This window comes from Pelodiscus sinensis, chromosome 1, assembly GCF_052426305.1.
Source record: "Pelodiscus sinensis isolate ZL-2025 chromosome 1, ASM5242630v1, whole genome shotgun sequence".
In the NCBI taxonomy this organism is placed as follows: domain Eukaryota; kingdom Metazoa; phylum Chordata; order Testudines; family Trionychidae; genus Pelodiscus; species Pelodiscus sinensis.
This window is the reverse complement of record NC_143052.1, coordinates 112,030,086-112,049,175: the sequence shown is the minus strand read 5'-3', so window position 1 is coordinate 112,049,175 and position 19,090 is coordinate 112,030,086. Positions and strand designations below refer to the sequence as shown.

The 19,090-nt window shown below is 46.3% G+C and overlaps 1 protein-coding gene across 2 annotated transcripts in view; it reads right to left on the bottom strand.

The window, feature by feature from the left end:
• Positions 1-19,090, bottom strand: part of CECR2 (CECR2 histone acetyl-lysine reader) — a 153,075-nt gene that overhangs the window by 32,821 nt on the left and 101,164 nt on the right. For both annotated transcript variants that reach the window (XM_075896771.2, XM_075896768.2), the window contains exons 3-4: positions 1,221-1,404; positions 39-178 (exon numbers count right to left, since the gene is read on the bottom strand). In XM_075896771.2, the coding sequence (XP_075752886.2) occupies positions 39-178; positions 1,221-1,404 (324 nt within the window). The remainder of the gene's footprint in view (positions 1-38; positions 179-1,220; positions 1,405-19,090) is intronic.

Below are 19,090 nucleotides of genomic sequence, written 5' to 3'. Positions count from 1 at the left end.
GTGTGTGGAAATTAGGAAAACTTAGAAGCTGTTGTTACCTGTCTGAAGCCAGCTCTCCATTTGATTTCCCGGGCATTGGCTCTTCTTTGTACATACGTGTGCCATAGAAATACCAATAGAGGGCGCCATTGCTATCCTCACCCAGCGGTTCTACACGGAGGCTGTCTGCATCCAAGCCCTGCATTCAGTTGGGAGCATGCAGAGAGAGACAGTGACAAGTTGAAAAACAGCCGCACTGTCACTCAAAACATGCTGACATCTCTCCACAAACACCCCGCACTACACATCTGTTCTGATGCAGTTCTGGGAAGAGATTACTCTAGAGAAAAGAATACATTCCCTCTCCACCTAGGGAGAGATTTAGATTGGCATTTCTAATTTGCATGCTCTCTTTAGTTTTAATATTTCATTTTTGGTGCTCATGACAGTGAAGGTCTAATTAGCCCTGCAGAGTACGGGAGGCACTGTGGAAACTTCCCACAGACAGCTCTCCCAGTACACATTAATAATGAGGGAGGGGAGGGGCAGTGCTGCAGGACAGAACTGCACTCCTCACTCCCACAGTGCTGTCAATACCCTGGAAGGACTGCCACATAGTCAAGTCATGGTCTTTGTAGATACAGCCAATGAGGCCAATTTACATCGTGGCATGTGCGTGGTAAATACATCCATGACCAAGTCCCTACCACTTGCTCTGATCTTTTGTAATTCAACATAACCCTGGCTCCCGGGGTTGAAAAAGCATGACTATTTCACTGCATTAGCGCCAAGAATCTGATATTAAAAACATTTCTTTTTTATGACAATTACATCTCCAAACCTGTAAAATACCAAAAAAAAGGAAACCTAGGTCCCTCACCAAGAGGCTGGGGCTAAAAAACTGGAACAAACTCAAACTCTGGAACATTAATAGGAGAGAGAATGGGGAGACCCACACACCCACAGCTGGCTATGGAAACAAAGAGAATAAAGGACCTTAAAGAGAAGCTACCGTTCAAATCCCCAGCCTTTTCCTGCTCCCTAAACTGGCAGACTAGAAATGCCACAGTGGCACCTGCAAAACCCTGTCCCCGTGGTTGGAGACTGGCTGATGTGGAATGGCACGAAAAAGGAAAAACAGCCTCCATGAAGGCAAACATTTTCCTTTATTGCTCCACAGATTTCCTAGCTCCCTGTAGCTGCAGTTTTCCCCATCCCACAGCCGCTGTGGCCCAAAGCACCTTGAGGAGGTCGAAGACATCATCTGCATCAAGCCGGTAATCACAGAGGCGGTGCAAGATTTCCACACGGGTGCGCAGTGGTAGCTCTTGGAAAGTGGATTCCCGTAAGGGATTGGGTTTCCCTTCCTCCAGTTCCCAGCGGTAGTTGATAATGTCCTCAAGGTAGCTGTGAAATGTCTGCGACCTAATCAAGAGAACAAGTCCCCCCTACTGTAGGTTAATATGCTAAAGCCAGGACTTAGCAGGGGCAGGAAATGGACTGAGAAGATCCAGGCAAGGCTGAAAGCTTTGCCCCGCTGCCTCAGAACTCCTAAATGATATGTAGCAGGAAGTGAAGAGACTGCCACTGGGAAGCTTCCATGAATGCTTTTTAAGAACTGGGTCTTAGGACAGCCATAGCTAGTTAAAGCTGTGCAGCTAAGCTTGTGTCTTTCCTACCTACTGGCAACAATATAGGATTTACCATCATTTAAAACAGGGGTAGGGAACCTCAGGCCTGGGGGCCAGATGTGGGATTTGACCAATAAGGCTCAGTGTCCCCTCTTCTCCCCCCAGCCCATGCAAGCACTCCAGTCACCTGCTGCCCCACACAAAATCTACTAAGCTGGGCCCTGCTAGGCTCTGGTGTCTGACAGGAATGTGGGGAGTGTCTTTCTCTTTCTCAGCTGGGGGCCACTGACTGACTACTTCTCTCGTGTGTGCAGCCCCCAAATGATTTTTCCTATGGGTCAGTGGCCCCCAACCTAAAAAAGTTTCCCCATTTCTGATTTAAAGCCTCTTTATTTGTCTCCCTCCTTTTCATCACATTAAGTTCACATAAGGGCTGACTTAACTTTTTTTATAAAAGGAAGGTGCAAGGGAGCATTCGCAGACAATTCCCATCCTCTCCAGCCTTCCTCCACTTCAGCTAACACCACCATCATCGTCTACCAGGCTCAGCCTCTCTCGCTTTCCCCTGGCCATACAGCCAGGTCATTATAAGCTCCTGAGCCTGCTTCCAGATCTTTTAGAAAGTCAGACTTTTTGCTTTCCTAAAGGCCAAAACACTTGTCCATGCCTGGGCTCCTCTCCTTTTGAATGTTGTGTTCAACGCTATATTTCTTCGTCAAAGTTGAACGTCCAAACTCTCCAACCAGCAAACAGCATTGCTGGTTAGATTGTGGATATCCTCCTCTGTCCTCACTGACCAAAATGCAGCTACTCAGAATTATCTTCCATGACTGCCTATCAGATCACTTCACCCCCTTCTTTCTTTCCTCTCCCTACCATCTTAATCTCCTTTGCCCCTAATTCCTCACCTTAACCACAGTTTCACATGTAAACTTCTTTTCCCCATCTTACTCTGAAGCTTACTATAAAAAGTAGTGGTTCTGGTGTAACTGCTGCCCAGTCACACCTTAGGTTGCAGACTGTGTTTAGATAAATGAGTGTGCTTCTAGTTTTAGAGACAGCTTGTTCTGAGTGTGGAATTTTCAGTTTTAAGAATCTGGGGCTATGACTAGACTGAAGGCTTCTTTCGGAAGAAGCTTTTTCGGAAGAGAGCATACAAAAAACTTCTTCCGAAAGAAAACGTCTACACAGCAAAAGCGCATAAAAAAGCCATCTGCTTTTTCGAAAGATAGCATCAACACTGAATGGACGCTATCTCACATGTAAGCTGTGATTACTATGGACTGAGTGGCCACCAGGGTACTTGTGCTTTTTCCTCTTTCCTCTTCTTTCAAAAGAACTCCCTCTTACCTGTCCACACATGCCTTTTTCCAAAAGAGTTATTTCGGAAAAAGGCTTCTTCCTTGTCGAAAGAGGCTTACCAATATCAGAAAACCCCCTCTGTTCTTTCAAAAAAACGTGATTGAAGTGTGGACGTAAGTGCAGTTTTTCCCCCTGGAAAAATGGCCGTTTTCAAAAAAAAAACCTCTCCAGTGTAGACATACCCTGAGTGAGATCAAGTACCGACTATCACAACCTTATTTGTTATGAGTGGTGCGGCTGCCTCACTCCTCTGACTTGCCAGCGTTCCAGAATTGTGCTCTGAAGCTTCAAATATGCCGTCCTCTCAGACATAAGAAGTTCATGAGTCTGAATGGACACTGCTGGATAACCATTCCCACAGCTCCTTTTTGGCATAAGCAGACTGCCCATGACACTGAAGGGATCTATGCCACAACTGCAGAATAGCCATGAACCAAGCAAATCTAAAAATGTAACCAAAAAAGCATTAAATCTTTACCACTCAGAAGGACGAACACTGTCTGTCTGGAGTAGGGATGTAAAATCCCATTTAATTAGTTAACCAGTTAAATATTAAGCTTAACCATTTAACTGACTAAACGGGTAGGTCCCCGCTCCCCCTGCCTTCCCACCACAGGCAGGCTGCAGAAGCCCCCTGTCCATGATGAGTGGGTGGCTGCTGCAGCCTTAACGGGTGAGGCTTACTGGCTAACCATTAACATCCCTAGTCTGGGGGAGGAAGATGATAGGAAAGAGGGGTCAAGACAGGATGGCAACCTGCAGGAGCTGATGCCACATCACTGATGGAAGAAACGCCCACCTGACAGCATCATACAAATGAATGAAGAGATGCCTATGTTCCCGCTCTGCAGATTACTTCACAAGGCTGTGTTTCATTCAGCTCCTCAAGTGGAAAATGACTTCTCTTTGACTCGCCCGATTTTCCTGAAGGAGTTTACCCGACCTCCAATAATACTCATGACAGATACTTGAATATGGTGGCTTTTGCAGCTCTGCCATTGCTATTTTCTGCCTATCATCAAAAAACAAAACAAAAACACCCCTCTATGCCTTTCTGAGTGTCTTTGTTCTGTCCCACTAGCAGCAGACAGCTCACCTTCCAAATGCAACATGACCTCCTTGAATAGAAGGAAATAGTTCAAATGACATGATAAAAGGATTATTTTTAAGGAAGAATTCTTGTGCCAGCTGAAGTACCTACTTTGTGGGATAAAAGGTGTACATTTCAGGGCCAAATTCAATTTCCAACATCCAATTGGACCTTTAAAAGTGGGCAGAAAAAAATGTGGGTACTGCCTTGGAAAACCTGAAGGCAGCATATCAGATTCCCTTTATAGGCTATGGGCCCCTAAAACTTCTATTTGATCACACAGAACACTTAAATGTTTAGCTCTTTGATGAAATCATCAAATAAGAGAGTAAGGCAATAATTTGATAAGCTTTTAAAACAGATGCCATGCCTGGACCCCATTTCCTGGAAATATGCTAACTGCATAAATATCTCAGACAACGTCCTTCTAGGCTTGAAGGAATAAAGCCACAAACTGAAGGTATCCAAATTCCACCCTCTTGAGTTCAAGATCGGATTGAATTTCAAGTCAGCACACCATCTAGCGAGGGCAGAATCTTAGGGGAACCAAAATGGCATTTCCAGGTTCCTGTAGAAGGAAGGCCCATGGGATCAAAAAGGAGCTGTCAGGAGTAGTATGGCTTTCTCTGTTCTGATTTTTCTGGCTATCTGAGCAAGAACTGGAAAAGAAAGAAAGGCACACATCAGAGATCAGAGCACTTGAATGAGAATGCATTGATTTTCCTTCCTCTCAATTTTATCCTTGCTCTCCTTTTTTCCCCCTACTCAGAGAAAATGAATCGATCCATGAAGTTCCCCATTTCCAAAAGATGATTTGAAGGACCTGGTCATTTAATTCACATTCCCTCTGAGGGCAAAGGTTGTTAACTCAACCAAATGGTTTGAGTTTGAGTTTTATGTAAGTGGCTAAAACTAGAAGTTTCTGCTGTTCAGCCCAATATCAGATGCCTCTGTTCTCAGGAGTGCTCCGTGTCTCCCTCATCAATCTGCATAAGTTGCTGCTGCGAGTTGGCACTTTGAATCAGGACAGAATGAGAATAGGAGATGGGAACCAGATGTCTCACAGCATTCCCAATAACCCTCAACTCCAGCCAATTTATATTTATCTTCCTCTCTATGGCTGGCCATTTCCCCCAGACAAGCACGAGTCCATATGTGGATTTCACAGCCTGTCAGAAAAACACCCATGGTTATTTTCACCTTTAGTATTTCTATTAATGGTTCTCCTCTGGAAGGGAATGGTTTCTGGAGCAGCCTCCCCTCCCCCCCTTTGGAGATGGAAGAACCTGCTCGGAGGATTATGATCTGACTGTGCAAGGACTCCTATTGATGATCTCTAACAGATAAGGAATGTGTTTAGGTTGCAAGTTGCGCTGCCCAGTAACAGTAGGGTATCACAATAAGTCCTATAGATTTCAACTACTCTCACAACCCTAAGGTGTACTAGATTCCGTGTAAAGGTTGGGGAATGCTTGCTGGAGCTAATCCTAAACCTGAGTCTACTCTTTTGAGAATCTCTATAAGCTGTCTATATGGTTTGGAATCAATGCAGCAGATCATCTCAGTGGTTCCCAAACTTTTCGGCATCACGCCCCCTTTTTGATTTTTGAGAAACTCTCACGCCGCTTCCCCCATAGCAGCAAAACTTGGGGGGGGCCCGAATTGACGGGGGGGTGGGTCACCTTGTGCCCCCCCCCGGGAATTTCTTCACGCCCCCCAAGGAGGCACGCCCCCCAGTTTGGGAACCCATGATCTAGATATTGGGATTTGCATATTCCTTCTTCTGCGGTTATCAAAATCATCTTAACTAAGGCTTTGTTTAGATAGCATTTTTGTCAGCAAAACTTTTGTCAGTCAAGGGTCTGGAAAACACACCCCCTTGACTAGTGTTCCGTGTAAGCTGTGTGCTTGTCCAGCTGCTTAGGAGAAATTCAAATGCTACCTACCTGATTAGCAGAACGCCCACAGCTAGGTTTGTGTTTCTATTGGTGGTGCACACTTGTATATGCCTCGGGGCACACAGAAAAATTTAGTCCATACATGGATGCAGAAAAGATTAGAAAGATCGTTGCCCCTGACCAATGTAAATTTCACTGACAAAAGCACCTGTGAGGATTGCACTATATTGGTGGAAGCTGCTTTCTCGTCAACACAGCTACTGCCACTCGTTGGGGGTGGTTTAATTATGCTGGTGGTAGAGCTCTCTCCCACTGGGAGAGAATAGACATTACAGTGGCACAGTTGCAACAGTATAGCCATGTCATTGTAAGGTCCATAGTCTAGACATAGTCTTAGAGAAAAGTTCAATTGGCGGAGACAATGCTAAGCCAAATTGCAAGGCTACAAAAAAAAGTGTCTTTCCATTGCAAAATGAAGATATTTAAAATTGAATGGACTAACTAACTGGTAGGTTGAGATAGTCTACATATCTCAGATGAGTATTTAAAAATTCTTTCTGGGGATCTTGAATGATGAGAGATTTTCCAGAAAAAAGGAGTATATTTGATTGCCAGCTTTAGGGCAGATGTGCCCAATACTGGTCAAAATCCTCTGTTTCTATTGGGGACTAAAAATAATTTTGATTGAATACCCTGATCTCTCTCAACATCCACTACTATACAGTAGATCTCACCCTTTCATGCCCAAACACACCAAGTTAGAGCTTTCATACAGTTCTAAAATAAAGGAGTGTTAGAAAACTCTTCCAAAGAGGTACCTCCACAAAGACAAAGGGCTGTTATAGGATAATTTGAAACCCTGCATATACATGCCATCCTCCTCCCCCAGCCTTTCCCTTTATTTTATAAACCATCATGCCATTAACACTTTGTATCATCATATTTCAATTTGTATTTGGAGAGCACCTAATGCACGAGTTGCTCATGATCTGTAGCAGCAGCTGCAAAAGTTTCAGGGCAGTCTGGCATAAAGAGGATGGGAACCAGTCTACGGAAGGGCTTCTCCATCTGGGCATCAGGGTCTAGACACTTAAGAGAACTACTCCCCTCCCAAGAGGACAGCACTGCAGCTCAGACCATCTGCTGCATACACAGGGAGACTTCTCTACTCAAGGAAAGAGAAACCTGGGACTCCTCCCACAGGAAGGCAAGCAGGCAGTACTGAGCAATGTCTCCTAACAATGGATTTCCCTGCATTCAAAGCACCCTTCTCAGAGCCCTGTGTTTTAGTGCACTGACCTGAATTTTTCTCTCAGAAAGAGCATTTCTCCCGACCCATCCTGCCTGCCGGAGTGAACCTCCTTCCAAACCCTTATCTGTGCCTGTATGCAGTCAGACTCCAAAGAGATCCTTCGGAATAGGAGGCAACCCACAAGGAGGAGCGAGGCTTTTGGGGAAATGGGGCGGGGGGGGGGGGGCAAGATCTGTCCAGTGCTTCAGGTGGGTGGGCTTGGGAGCAGAGAGTACATTAACATTGTAGGCTTCTGGCCCATTAACATTGCAGGGAAAGACATTTCTGAAACATCTGAAATCCCTTCTCAGGCAGTGCAGCATTGTTGAGAATAAAACATGTTTTTAAAAAATTATTATTTTCACTGTCCTCTTTCGGGGGTAGCGGGACAGGACTGCTTGTGCCTTTTTTGAAACAGACTCCAAGATAGTAGAGCATAGCCAGAAAACAGAAGACTTGCTTTTGTTCACTAATAATCTGATTCAACAACAGTTCCAGTGATTTATCTCCACTTCCTATCGAGGGAACCCAAGACTTCACAATGGTCCAAATACAGAATTACTGCCACGTCATCCCGCCTTAAATAGGATTCTCATGGTCAATTTTGTAACAGAAAAATCCAAACCAACTTCTGATGGTCAGTATTAGATCAAAAGGAAAGGCATGATCGTGAACTGGAAACATACCTGAGGCTGAAATTTTTATTGTTGATGTCAAGTTAACACTGACACATGTAGTTACGGGTTTCTAGAATATTGGTCACGTTACAGTGTTTTATGTCTCTTGTATATTAGATGCTACTTCACCATTTTGCCTGTTTTCTTTGTGACAATGAATGAGTAAATGCCACAGAAAGAGCGGTGTATGTTTTAATCTCGAGGGACAGAACTCAGGGCTTATCTACACTGGCAAGTTACAGCGCTGTAAGCTTGTTCAGAGGTGAGAAAAAACAGCCTCCCCCCACCAAGTGCATCAAGTTATAGTGCTGTAAAATGCCAATATAAACAGGGTGCCAAGGCTATTAGATACTCTGTTTGTGGAGGTGGTTTACCTAGAGTGCTGAAAAAGTTGGTTTACCTAGAGTACCTCCTCCCTGCACTCTTGCCATGATCATGCCGCAGCACTTTACTGTTCTGAGCGTAGACAAAGCCTAAAAACTATGACATAACCTCAAGACTGGAAGGAGGTCCAGAAGCAGTATTTTTCCATCTCTCCACCTCCTGCAACCCAATAGTTCTCCAGAATAGGAGACTGAAGGAATCTGGAAATAAGAGATTGGGAGTCTTAACCTTTCTCAAGAAACATCAGGGTGAAAGGAATGGCCACTGTAGTAGTTTCCTTTACTGCTTTTCCAATAAGGAGAATAACAACATTTATATTTATTCTGGTTATAGCTATGAAAATTAAAACAGGCTTGGGCTTCTTTTGGCTTAGCTAGCACAATACCTCCCACTTACCCCCCCACCCCATTTTTTTCCCCATGCAAGGTTCTTATCAGCAGAATCTATAGGTTTTCAGAACAGATGACTCTCAATACACAGAAGAAACTGTTGGAAAGTCACCCTCTAGCTCAGGAGTCAAATATTTCAAGAGAACAGACAACCATGATGGAGTCCATTTTGGAAGCGAAGAACATTCATTTTGCTTTATCAGCTGGCAGCTTGTAGTTGCTAAACAGACAAAAAGAGGCAAACTTAGTTTTGAGAGCATTAACTGACAGGTGGATACAAGATATTTTCCCCTCCCCAGTCAAGAAAGTAGTAATAGCTGAGGTCAGGAAAGCTTAATTCTGAATGAGGGACTATTTTTTTTTTTTTTACAAGCAGCAAGTCCTCTAGAAGGAAGTGGGGAGGATTTCTGGTGTTTGTTGAGATGACCTCAGCCAGATATCATTAGCAGGGTCAAGAGAAGCAAAGACTACTTCAGAAGAAGAAGAAAAAAAAAGGGCTCAGCTAGTGTTCCCTCCCTCACAAATCAATTAATCTATTGCGACTTGTCAAAAAAAAGAAAGGTTAGACTGACCTTATCAGAAGCAATGGGAGTTACAGCTGCAGGCCTGGCCTTGGGCTGGGCAGTGGGGTAACAATGGAGGCCTTTTTACTGTACTAGTTAGCATTCTTATCTTTAGAGAGAGAGGGAAGTTTGAAGAACCAGCTTGTACCCTAGGCTGAAGTGTTTGAAGCTACAGGAAAACTATAGGCAGGCTAGAGGGGAACAAGGTATTATCCCTACAGGAAAACTAGTTTAACTGATATATTCCCTGCCTCCTTCAGAGACTGTGATGCAAGAGAATTATCAGAATTAGCATAGGCCAGTGTAAAGTAGGCAGCCCGAGAGCACCGCTGTACACTATTTGGCTGCGTCTAGACTGGCATGATTTTGCGGAAATACTTTTAACGGAAATGTTTTTCCGTTGAAAGTATTTCTGCAAAAGCACGTCTAGATTGGCACGGATGCTTTTGCGCAAAAAGTGCTTTTGTGCAAAAGCATCCGTGGCCAGTCTAGACACGATTTTGCGCAAGAAAGCCCCGATCGCCATTTTAGCCATTGGGGCTTTTTTGCGTAAAACAGTTCTTCCCTGTCTACACAAGAGGGCTTTTTCCCCGAGCGGGAGTGTGAAAGTGTTTGCACAAGAAGCACTGATTTTATACATTACAAAGTCAGTGCTCTTGCGCAAATTCAAGCGGCCAGCTGCTTTTGCACAAAATCTTGCCAGTCTAGACGCACCTTACGTGTGTTGGAAAATATGAATGGCAAAGAGATCCTCTGGGAATGAATGTTTCAATGGGCCTCTCCGCAAAACATTTAACTGAGTCAAGGCAGTTTGGAGAGAATAGTTGAGACTTCAGGTTCTTGTAATCTCAGCTGTGTCTTCCATATCATTGAAATACTGCCTCTCTTGTGAGGTTACAGATTCAAGAGTTCAGCAAAGGGATGCAGGACATGGAAAGAGAGATCCTGATGGCCTATTACCACCATGCCAGATAGGTGTCAGAGTTACGCAGTGACAGGGCAAGGCAGAAGCGGTGCAACAGGGGTGAGGAACACCTCACCTTACACCGCTCTTTTTGATCCCAAATCTTCTGGCTTGTGCTTGGAGAACATGAAGGGGCTCTGCAAGGAGCTGTGAACAAACGAAGCGTCTCACTCGTAATAATGGTTCCTGGGCAAGGGCAGCAAAAGAGGCATAATGGAGGGGAGGGGGAACAGAGCTAAAGTGAGCTCTCTGCTTTTTGGATTCAGTGAACACTGAGGCTATGTCTACACTGGCACCCTTTTCCGGAAATGCTTAAAATGGAACAGTTTTCCGTTATAAGTATTTCCGGAAAAAGCACGTCTACATTGGCAGGATGCTTTTCTGGAAAAGCACTTTTTCCGGAAAAGCGTCCGTGGCCAAAGTAGACGCGCTTTTCCGGAAAAAAGCCCCAATCGTCATTTTTTCGCGATCGGGGCTTTTTTGCGGAAAAGACTACTGTGCTGTCTACACTGGCCCATTTCCGGAACAGTTTTCCGGAAAAGGACTTTTGCCCGAACGGGAGCAGCATAGTTTTTCCGGAAAAACACTGACAATTTTACAGTAGATCGTCATTGCTTTTCCGGAAAAGCAAGCGGCCAGTGTAGACAGCTGGCAAGTTATTCCGGAAAAGCGGCTGCTTTTCCGGAATAAGTGGCCCAGTGTAGACACAGCCCATATGTAAGGCAATGTTAAGGCATGAAATGTGACAACCTCTTGTCTAAGAGGCCTTGTTATGTCAAAGAATCCATTCCTACTCAGCACAGAATAGCTTTCCAAATGGAGACAGTGCCTACCTAGCCAAACCTCAAATAATCCCTTGGTTCATGTACATGAGTATATAGGAGGCTTGGAGGTGGGAGGATAAAAGAAAGAAGCTCCAGGAGTTCAAGGATGGACAATGCCACAGCCTTCCTCACAGACTTTACCTCTTTCCTGCCATCTTTCTGAACCAATGACATTTCCCCTTTGATAGGGCACTTGCTTTGTTGCAAACCATTAATATGATCTCAGCTGGATTAGCAAGTAGTGACAAACAATGAGTCAGCCTCTGCCTGGGAGTCCAGTTCTGCCTCCTGAATTCAACAGCCCCAATGTGTGGGAAAGCAGAGGTCTCTACACCCTTGCAAAATACCGCTGGGTCTTCTGAAAAGGTCACAGCAACATCAGCACTCCTCACACCCCCACCCTGGAATTAGTATCAAGCGCCCCAATATGTCATTTACACAGACTTCAAGCCTGTGTTAAACTGGCAGCTCCATGAACAGACTGAAAACAAAAGACTTTATACCTCTATAGACTTTACAGGGTGAGTCAGGAATTGCCTCTAGAGCAGAGGTCCCCAAACATTTTTTTTATTGCATACCCAGACCCCACCAGGGGAAAGGGGGAGGAAGGAGGCAGTTGCCTTGGGGCCTGGCCATTCAAAAGGGCCTGGGCATCCTTGCCACTGCGGCAGCGGTCAGAGCCCCAGGTCGCTGGGGTAGTGTGCTCTGGGTGGCACTAAAGGCTAGCTGCCCTCACCGCACCCCTTCTGCCCACGGCCTCATCCCTTCTGGGAGTGCAGACACTTGGGATGTTATCATATAATCGTTTACATGATTAACTGATAAACCCAGGCTTACTGGTTAATCCTAACTACATGCAACTTCACCCTTGTGGCCTCTGTATTAGAGACAGAGGCCGGGCGGTGGGGGCAGGGGGTGCTGGTGCCCATGGGGAGCCAGCTCCTGGGCAGTCCCCCCCACACCACTGCTGCTTCCCATAGAGGCAACAGTGCAGGGCGGGGCAGGTGGTACATGCAAGAATCGGTCTTTCAAGCAGGCTCCCTGTGCACACCAGCACTGTGGAGCCACCTGCCTCTACCCCTTCCATGCTGCTGCCTCTGATACAGAGGCAGTAGTGTGAGATGTAGGGGGGCAGGCAGTAGCTGGTGCTTGCGGGGAAGCCGGTGTCTAAACGTATAACCACAGAAAAATTCAGCAGTCTCATGTAACCGCATGCAATGTATGTGTGCCACAGTTTACAAAGTCCTGCTCTGAGGTGATTAGAAGCAGAATATAAGATAAAAACGGCCATACTGGGTCAAACAAAGATCTGTCTAGTCCAGTATTGTCTTCCAATAGTAGCCAATGCCAGGGGCCCCAGAGAGAATGAACAAGACAGATAATCAAGTGAGCCCTCCCCTGTCACTTATTACCAACTTCTGACAAACAGAGGCTAGAGATAACATTCCTATCCATTCTGGCTAATAGCCATTGATGAATCTATTCTCCATGGATGTATCTAGTTCTTTTTTGTATCCTGTTAAAAGTCCCAGTCTTCACAACATCGTCTGGCAAGGAGTTCCACAGGTTGACTATGTGTTGTGTGAAGAAATACTCTGTGGCTGTGTCTACACTGGCCTCCCTTTCGGAAAAGGGATGCTAATGTAGCACTTTGGAATAGGCAAATCCGCGGGGGATTTAAATATCTCCCGCGGTATTTGCATTAACATGGCTTCCGCTTTTTTCCGGCTTGGAGATAAGCCGGAGAAAAGCGCCAGCCTAGACGTGATTCTCTGGATTCTCCAGAAAATAAAGCCTTTTCCGGAGATCCGGAAAAAAGGCTTTATTTTCCGGAGAATCATGTCTAGACTGGCGCTTTTCTCCGGCTTATCTCCAAGCCAAAAAAAAGTGGCAGCCATGTTAATGCAAATACCGCGGGGGATATTTAAATATCCCCCACGGCATTTGCTTATTCCATAGTGCTACATTAGCATCCCTTTTCCGGAAAGGGATGCCAATGTAGACAGAGTGTGTGTGTGTGTGTGTGTGTGTGTGTGTGTGTGTGTGTGTGTGTGTGTGTGTGTGTGTGAGAGAGAGAGAGAGAGAGAGAGAGAGAGAGAGAGAGAGAGAGAGAGAGAGAGAGAGAAACCTGCTATCTATCAATTTCATTTGGTGAAACTGTGTTATGGGAAGGAATAAATAACTTTTCCTTATTTACTTTCTCCACGCCAGGAGAAAGGTCTATGATTTTACAGACCATTATCAAGGTAATTACCCACAGCTAATTTATATAGTTGAGTGTATAGGGGAATCTAGTGTCTTCTGAGATGAATTCTTGAACCATCCAAGTTTAGGAGAGGAAGGAGTTAGTTACCAGAGGCTGCACCTACACTGCAAGCTTCTTGTGCAAACTCCTTCTTGCGCAAGAGCACATCCACACCTCAAAGCGCATTGCTTTTCCGATGAGCTTTTGCGGAAGAGAGTGTCCACAATGCATGGATATTCTTGCGCAAGAAAGCTCTGATGGCCAGTCGCATAACACTGGAGCACCTGTGCTTTCTCGGATAGGCTCTTTTTGCGCAAGAAACCCCTGTAGAGCATCCACACTTGCCTTTTTGCACAATAGCTGTAGCGCAAAAAGGAGTTATGCCTCGTAAAAGGAGGTTTACCTACACCAGAAAAAGCCTTCTCTTCTGCCATTTTATTGCTGATTTACTTGTGCAAAAGCACATTTGAGGTGTGGATGCGCCGCAGGTTTTTGCACAAAAAATGCCGTTTTTGCTCAAAAACCTTGCAGTGTAGACGTAGAAAGAAAGAAACCAAGACCCATTTTGGCAGCATAGCTTGTGTGGTTCTAAATACTTCCATACCACTCCTACTCCATCTCAAATCATCCATAACTAAAAGCTAAAAAAGGGAGCAGTTGATATGCAGTCAGACAGAACAGGAACAGCATTAGAGCAGAGGAAAATTTCCAGGGAAGCTAAGGGATTGGAAAGCCAATGGATGCTGTCTAATCACATCACAGAAACATGTGCCAGCTTGACAGAAGCAAACATAGCCACTTAACCTGGATATTACAGTTGAGGCAGGCATGTGGTTCTACAGCACCCCAAAAAAGGTAGCAGGAAGGAAGAAAGTAAAGCAGGAAGGTCACCACAGCTGCAAACCCCTAAGAGAGGTTCCAATTCTGCATGTAGTGGTTGCTCTCAGCAGCCACAATACAGATATATGGCAACAGAGAAACTTTTTTAACTCAGACATTTCAGAACCCTATACCAGATTTTATCCACTCTAAGGAAACACCATGACACCTTATCGCCTGTTCTAAGCCAAAATATTCTACCACTGATCTCATACCTTCTCCTCTCCCACCTCTTCTCCACACCAATGAGGCAAGGCCCGATTACTGAACCAATAGGTTTTTGCTGCCTAGCTCAGCAAAAGCACTTCGGGAGGAAGTGAATTCATCTCACAAACCAATGCAGTGGGTTGATGTACGCTGCTTTTCCATATGACTCTACTCTTACCTAGTGTCGTCCCCATGTCCATCACTCACTCTTAGCAAGTACTGAGGAATGACTGGGTGTTATTTGACGGAGAGAAGAAAAGAGGGGCCTATAGATTAGATAAAACAGAAAAAGCTTCACCCATATCTGCCTGTTCTGAAGAGGCTTTTCCCTGAAGGCTGGCAGAAGCCCAGGGACTCAGAGGAGAGTCTCTTTGATCTTACCTCCCACATTCACCTAGAGATTTCACTGTTTTGATAGAACAAAAGAGAAGCAGCCAATCTGTGCTCCATGACCCCCGTAACTGGGATTTGCCAGGTAAAGGCAGCACCAGCACGAGAAATCACACAGACCTGTTACTTTGAGTTGTCTTGTTAGTTTCCCTTTCCAGCTCCAAGTATCTATGTGTGAGCCTCTGCTGTTTCTCTCTCCTTCTCTAGTAGCAGCAGGAGGGCCCCATTGTGGAGCCCTTCTCCAATGCATAAGGTAAAATGGAGGCAACAGAAAGGCAAATGCAAGAACTTTTGGGAGGGCGGAGGGTTCTCTAACTCCCTGTTCTCTATGTAGGTTTTAAGCCAGAGAAGTCGTGGCTCTAGGGCAGGGATGGGCAAAATTGGCCTGAGGGGCCACATCCGGCATGCCCAGCTGATTAGCAGAGCGTGCATACTTACAGCCCGCAGCTGCCCCCACCTTGCTCAGTCCTGCAGCAGAGCTGCTCCCAGGATTCTCCCGCTAGCTGTGCAGAGGCAGGTGGAAGAGAGAGGGGAGTGCTGAAATCATGCTGTCTTCCTGCCCCTGTACTGCATCTCTGCAGAGCTGCTCCAGTCTGAAGCATGGATGGTAAATGACTCAGAGGAGTGCCTATCTTTAGAGGCAGTGCCTTGTTTCTATTATTGCAGTGCTCTCTCTCTCTCTCTCTCTCTCTCACACACAGGCACGCTCCCCTCTCACCCCATGCAATATCTCAGCAAAGTGAGGAAGAGAGAGCCCAGAGCAGGACAGCGGTCCCTGTCTTAAAGAGACAGTGCATGGCTTTTCTCAGAAACTTACTCAGCAGCAGCCAGCACACACACTCTCTGTGTCACTGTCACACACACCCAGCCTGTGCCACACCGTCTCTGTGCCACACACACACACTGCCACACATACTCAAATCTGTCACAAAGTCTGTCTCTCACACAGAGTATCTCTCTTTCACACTTACACACTCTCTCCCGCTGTAGACCCAAGCCCCAACCTTTCTGCCCATAGGGTTGCCAGGCAGACCCCACCAAAAAACCGGACACATATGATCGTGGGCGGGCAGGCGGGTGGGCGGGCGGAGGGGTGGGGGGGAAGGGGGAGAACGGGCCAGGAGGGGGCAGGGCTGGCTGGGAAGGGGACGGGACAGGAAGCAGAGCTGGCGGGGGTGTCCCGGGGCCACGGGGCTGGCCAGCAGGAAAGGGTGGGGGGAAGCAGACCGGGGGGGGGGGGGCTGCAGCCACTGGCCACAACCGTGCCCCCAGCAGGCACTCCCTCTAAGCTGGGCAGCGGAGGGGCTGGGAGCCACTCCCCCCGCCTGGCTTCTGCATGCAGCCAGAGGCTCCCAGATAGGAGGTGGGGCCGCGATTGGTGCTGGGAGCCTCTGGTCGCGTGCAAAAGCCAGGCGGGGGGAGTGGCTGGGAGTCCTGGCCCCGCCCCTACCCGGCTTTGCACACAACCACAGGGCTTCCAGCGCCAATCGCGGCCCCGCCTCCCAGTCACTCCCCCGCCCCTCAGGCTTCCGTCCGGCGCCCAGCCTGAAATTCAGAAAATACTGGACATTGCACATGTTCGGTATCGTCTGAATTTTTCTACCCGACAGATGGTGCAAATACCGGACTGTCCAGTAGAAATCTGGACATGTGGCAACCCTATCTGCCCAGGGTCCTGCCCCTGTGTGTGTGAATATATATATAGCTGGTCCATGACCACGTACCAAAATTCACGAAGTGGCGCCCCTGTGGAAATTATTGTCCACCCCTGCTTTAGGGTGAAGTGCGCTGCACTCCAAGTCTACTCTCCCACCCATGGCATGAAAGTAAAATTTTCAGACAGGACAGTCAATGTTTGATTCTAGTGCACTAAAAGACTCTTATTGCTAGAGCCCTGCAAATCCCCGGAATATCTGCTTTATATCCAGAGGTATCCGCATCTGCGGGTGTGAATATTTGCAGTATATTTTTGTGGATATGGATACAGATACAAATTTTGTATCTAGAACCCTGCAAATTTCTGGATATCTGCTTTGTATCCACAGGCATCCGCATCTGTGGGTGTCAATGCAGATACCTGTGGCTCATTTTTGAGGATATAGATACAAATTTTGAATCTGCACAGGACTCTACTTACCACACCACACAATATTGCCAATGTTCTTTCTAAAACTGCTTTGTTCACCAACTACCTCTTCTTCCCAGGACTCTGACAGTCTCTCATTTCAGACCAACAGTCTTGTTTACCCAAATGATCCAGAGAAACCAGCTGATGTGAAGAAAGTAAACCCTAAAGAAAAATAGAGCTGGACCTAAGTCTAATTATAAAATACTCAGAAGGCGAAAAGCACAGGTTCATAGTAAAAGATGTTCATTGGTTGGAAGTGCAGGAGTTGTATTTTTAATGACCCAAGACTGGATTATATGCAAGTTCTGTTGTTTTGTGTAGAGTGGGGAAGAAAACCAGAGCAGTCAGGGCACCCAGAATAACAGCTGATGAGACATGCTAACAAATGGAGAGGAGTTGTATTGCTTGCTGGCTTAGCTGGGGAAGGAACAGACAAAAGGCAGACAGACATAAATGATGGCCCAAATGACAGCCCAACAGTTAAGAAAACATTAAGAGATAAAAAATAAAACGTAAAATGAAGTTTTTGATGGAGGGCCCAATCCTTCACTCATTAGTCAAGGGAAGTTTAGTCACTGATTTTAATGGAAGGAGGACTGGACCACAAGACAGATAGGCAAATTATTGTTTAGGTTTGAGGGGAAAACAACTACAGACACTTTAAATTTAGGGAAAACTGGTTGAAGATAAAGTGCTGGTTTGGGCAGATGCATTTTTTTCTGAGCTGTTTTATTGGCTGAAAGGGGAAAAAAATCATCAAAAGTTTCTGAATTCTTTTGTTTTCAAACACAATATTATTTAACACAATAGATTTTATGAAAATGCCAAAGTCAAGACTACGAGTTAGTCAGCAGTGACAGGTGAATAAAAATGCTGTTTACATTCAACACATAGAAAAAACAAGAGATTTTAAATAGTTTTTTTCTTAAGTGAAATGTTGTAATATGAACTGTGCTTGCTCTATCCTTCTGCAGATACTTTCACTGTTTATTGAAACAGGACAGTCGAATGTCCCCATGAGAATGCATCAGATGGCTTTGTTCATAGTGTAACATGGTTGTCTCCAGAGACTGTTTCCAGCTTTGTCTTGTAGGCTACATAGGATCAAGGAGTGTTTTATCCACCATTTCTAGTGAACTCATCACCATGGAATCTAGGCATTACCAACATGTTAGAACTGCCTATTTTGTCCACAAAGAACTCTACGCTCCTGTCCTCCTGTTAGACTGAAAACCCTGACGAATGTCAGGCTATTGTCCAATGTTTGGTGATGAAAGGCTTGTGTAAAAAGGTATGCCTCACCAAACACAGTCCCAGGAAATGTTCCCTGTAAGCTGAGCGCGTGGGCAGCCACACAGCAGAGATTAAGATGCTGCCCATCTGATTAGCAGAGCGATTGGTGGTGCACATCTACACATGCCTTGGTGCATATAACAAAACTTATTCTGCCCGTAGATGAAAAAATTCGAGGGAACACTGGTCTCTGGGGCTGTGGCTCACTCAGCTCTCCAGTTGTAAGAAGTATCAGTCAACCCCGCATTAGGAATGATCTGTCTCGGGTTCCTGAAAAAATCATCCTCATTTCAGTCAACCACAGCATGGTTGTTGATCACCACTGCTTTGGTGGGTTGGGGATAGAGGGGTAGTTTAGACAGTTAAAGCCTTTAATGAACTATAGAGTCTAAAAGATACGCACCAGGATGCTCAGGTAATGCACACCAGCATACAACCTATGCTGCATATACCCATTAGCGTGTGTGTGAGCTCCATGGCTGTCTTTGTGCTCAGGTCAGGTTTTTTTGCTCATACAGGCAATCCCCGACTTACGCGGATCCGACTTTCCGCACTTACGAATGGGGCTTTTCTCGCCCCGGAGCTCGCGGGCGGCGGGATCGCCCAGAGCGCAGTGGTCCCGCCACCGTGTCCTCCGGGGCGAGAAAAGCTGCTCCGGGTCTCCCTAGTGTGCTGGGGGGGACTCCCCAGCACAGCAGGGAGACCCGAGCAAAGCCGCACAGGCGGCGGGGTCCCCCGCCTCTGCGGCTTTGCTCCTGTCTCCCTCCCTGTGCACAGCAGGGAGACAGGAGCAAAGCCGCAGAGGCGGGGGACCCCGCCGCCTGTGCGGCTTTGCTCGGGTCTCCCTGCTGTGCTGGGGGGGAGTCCCCCCCAGCACAGCAGGGAGACAGGAGCAA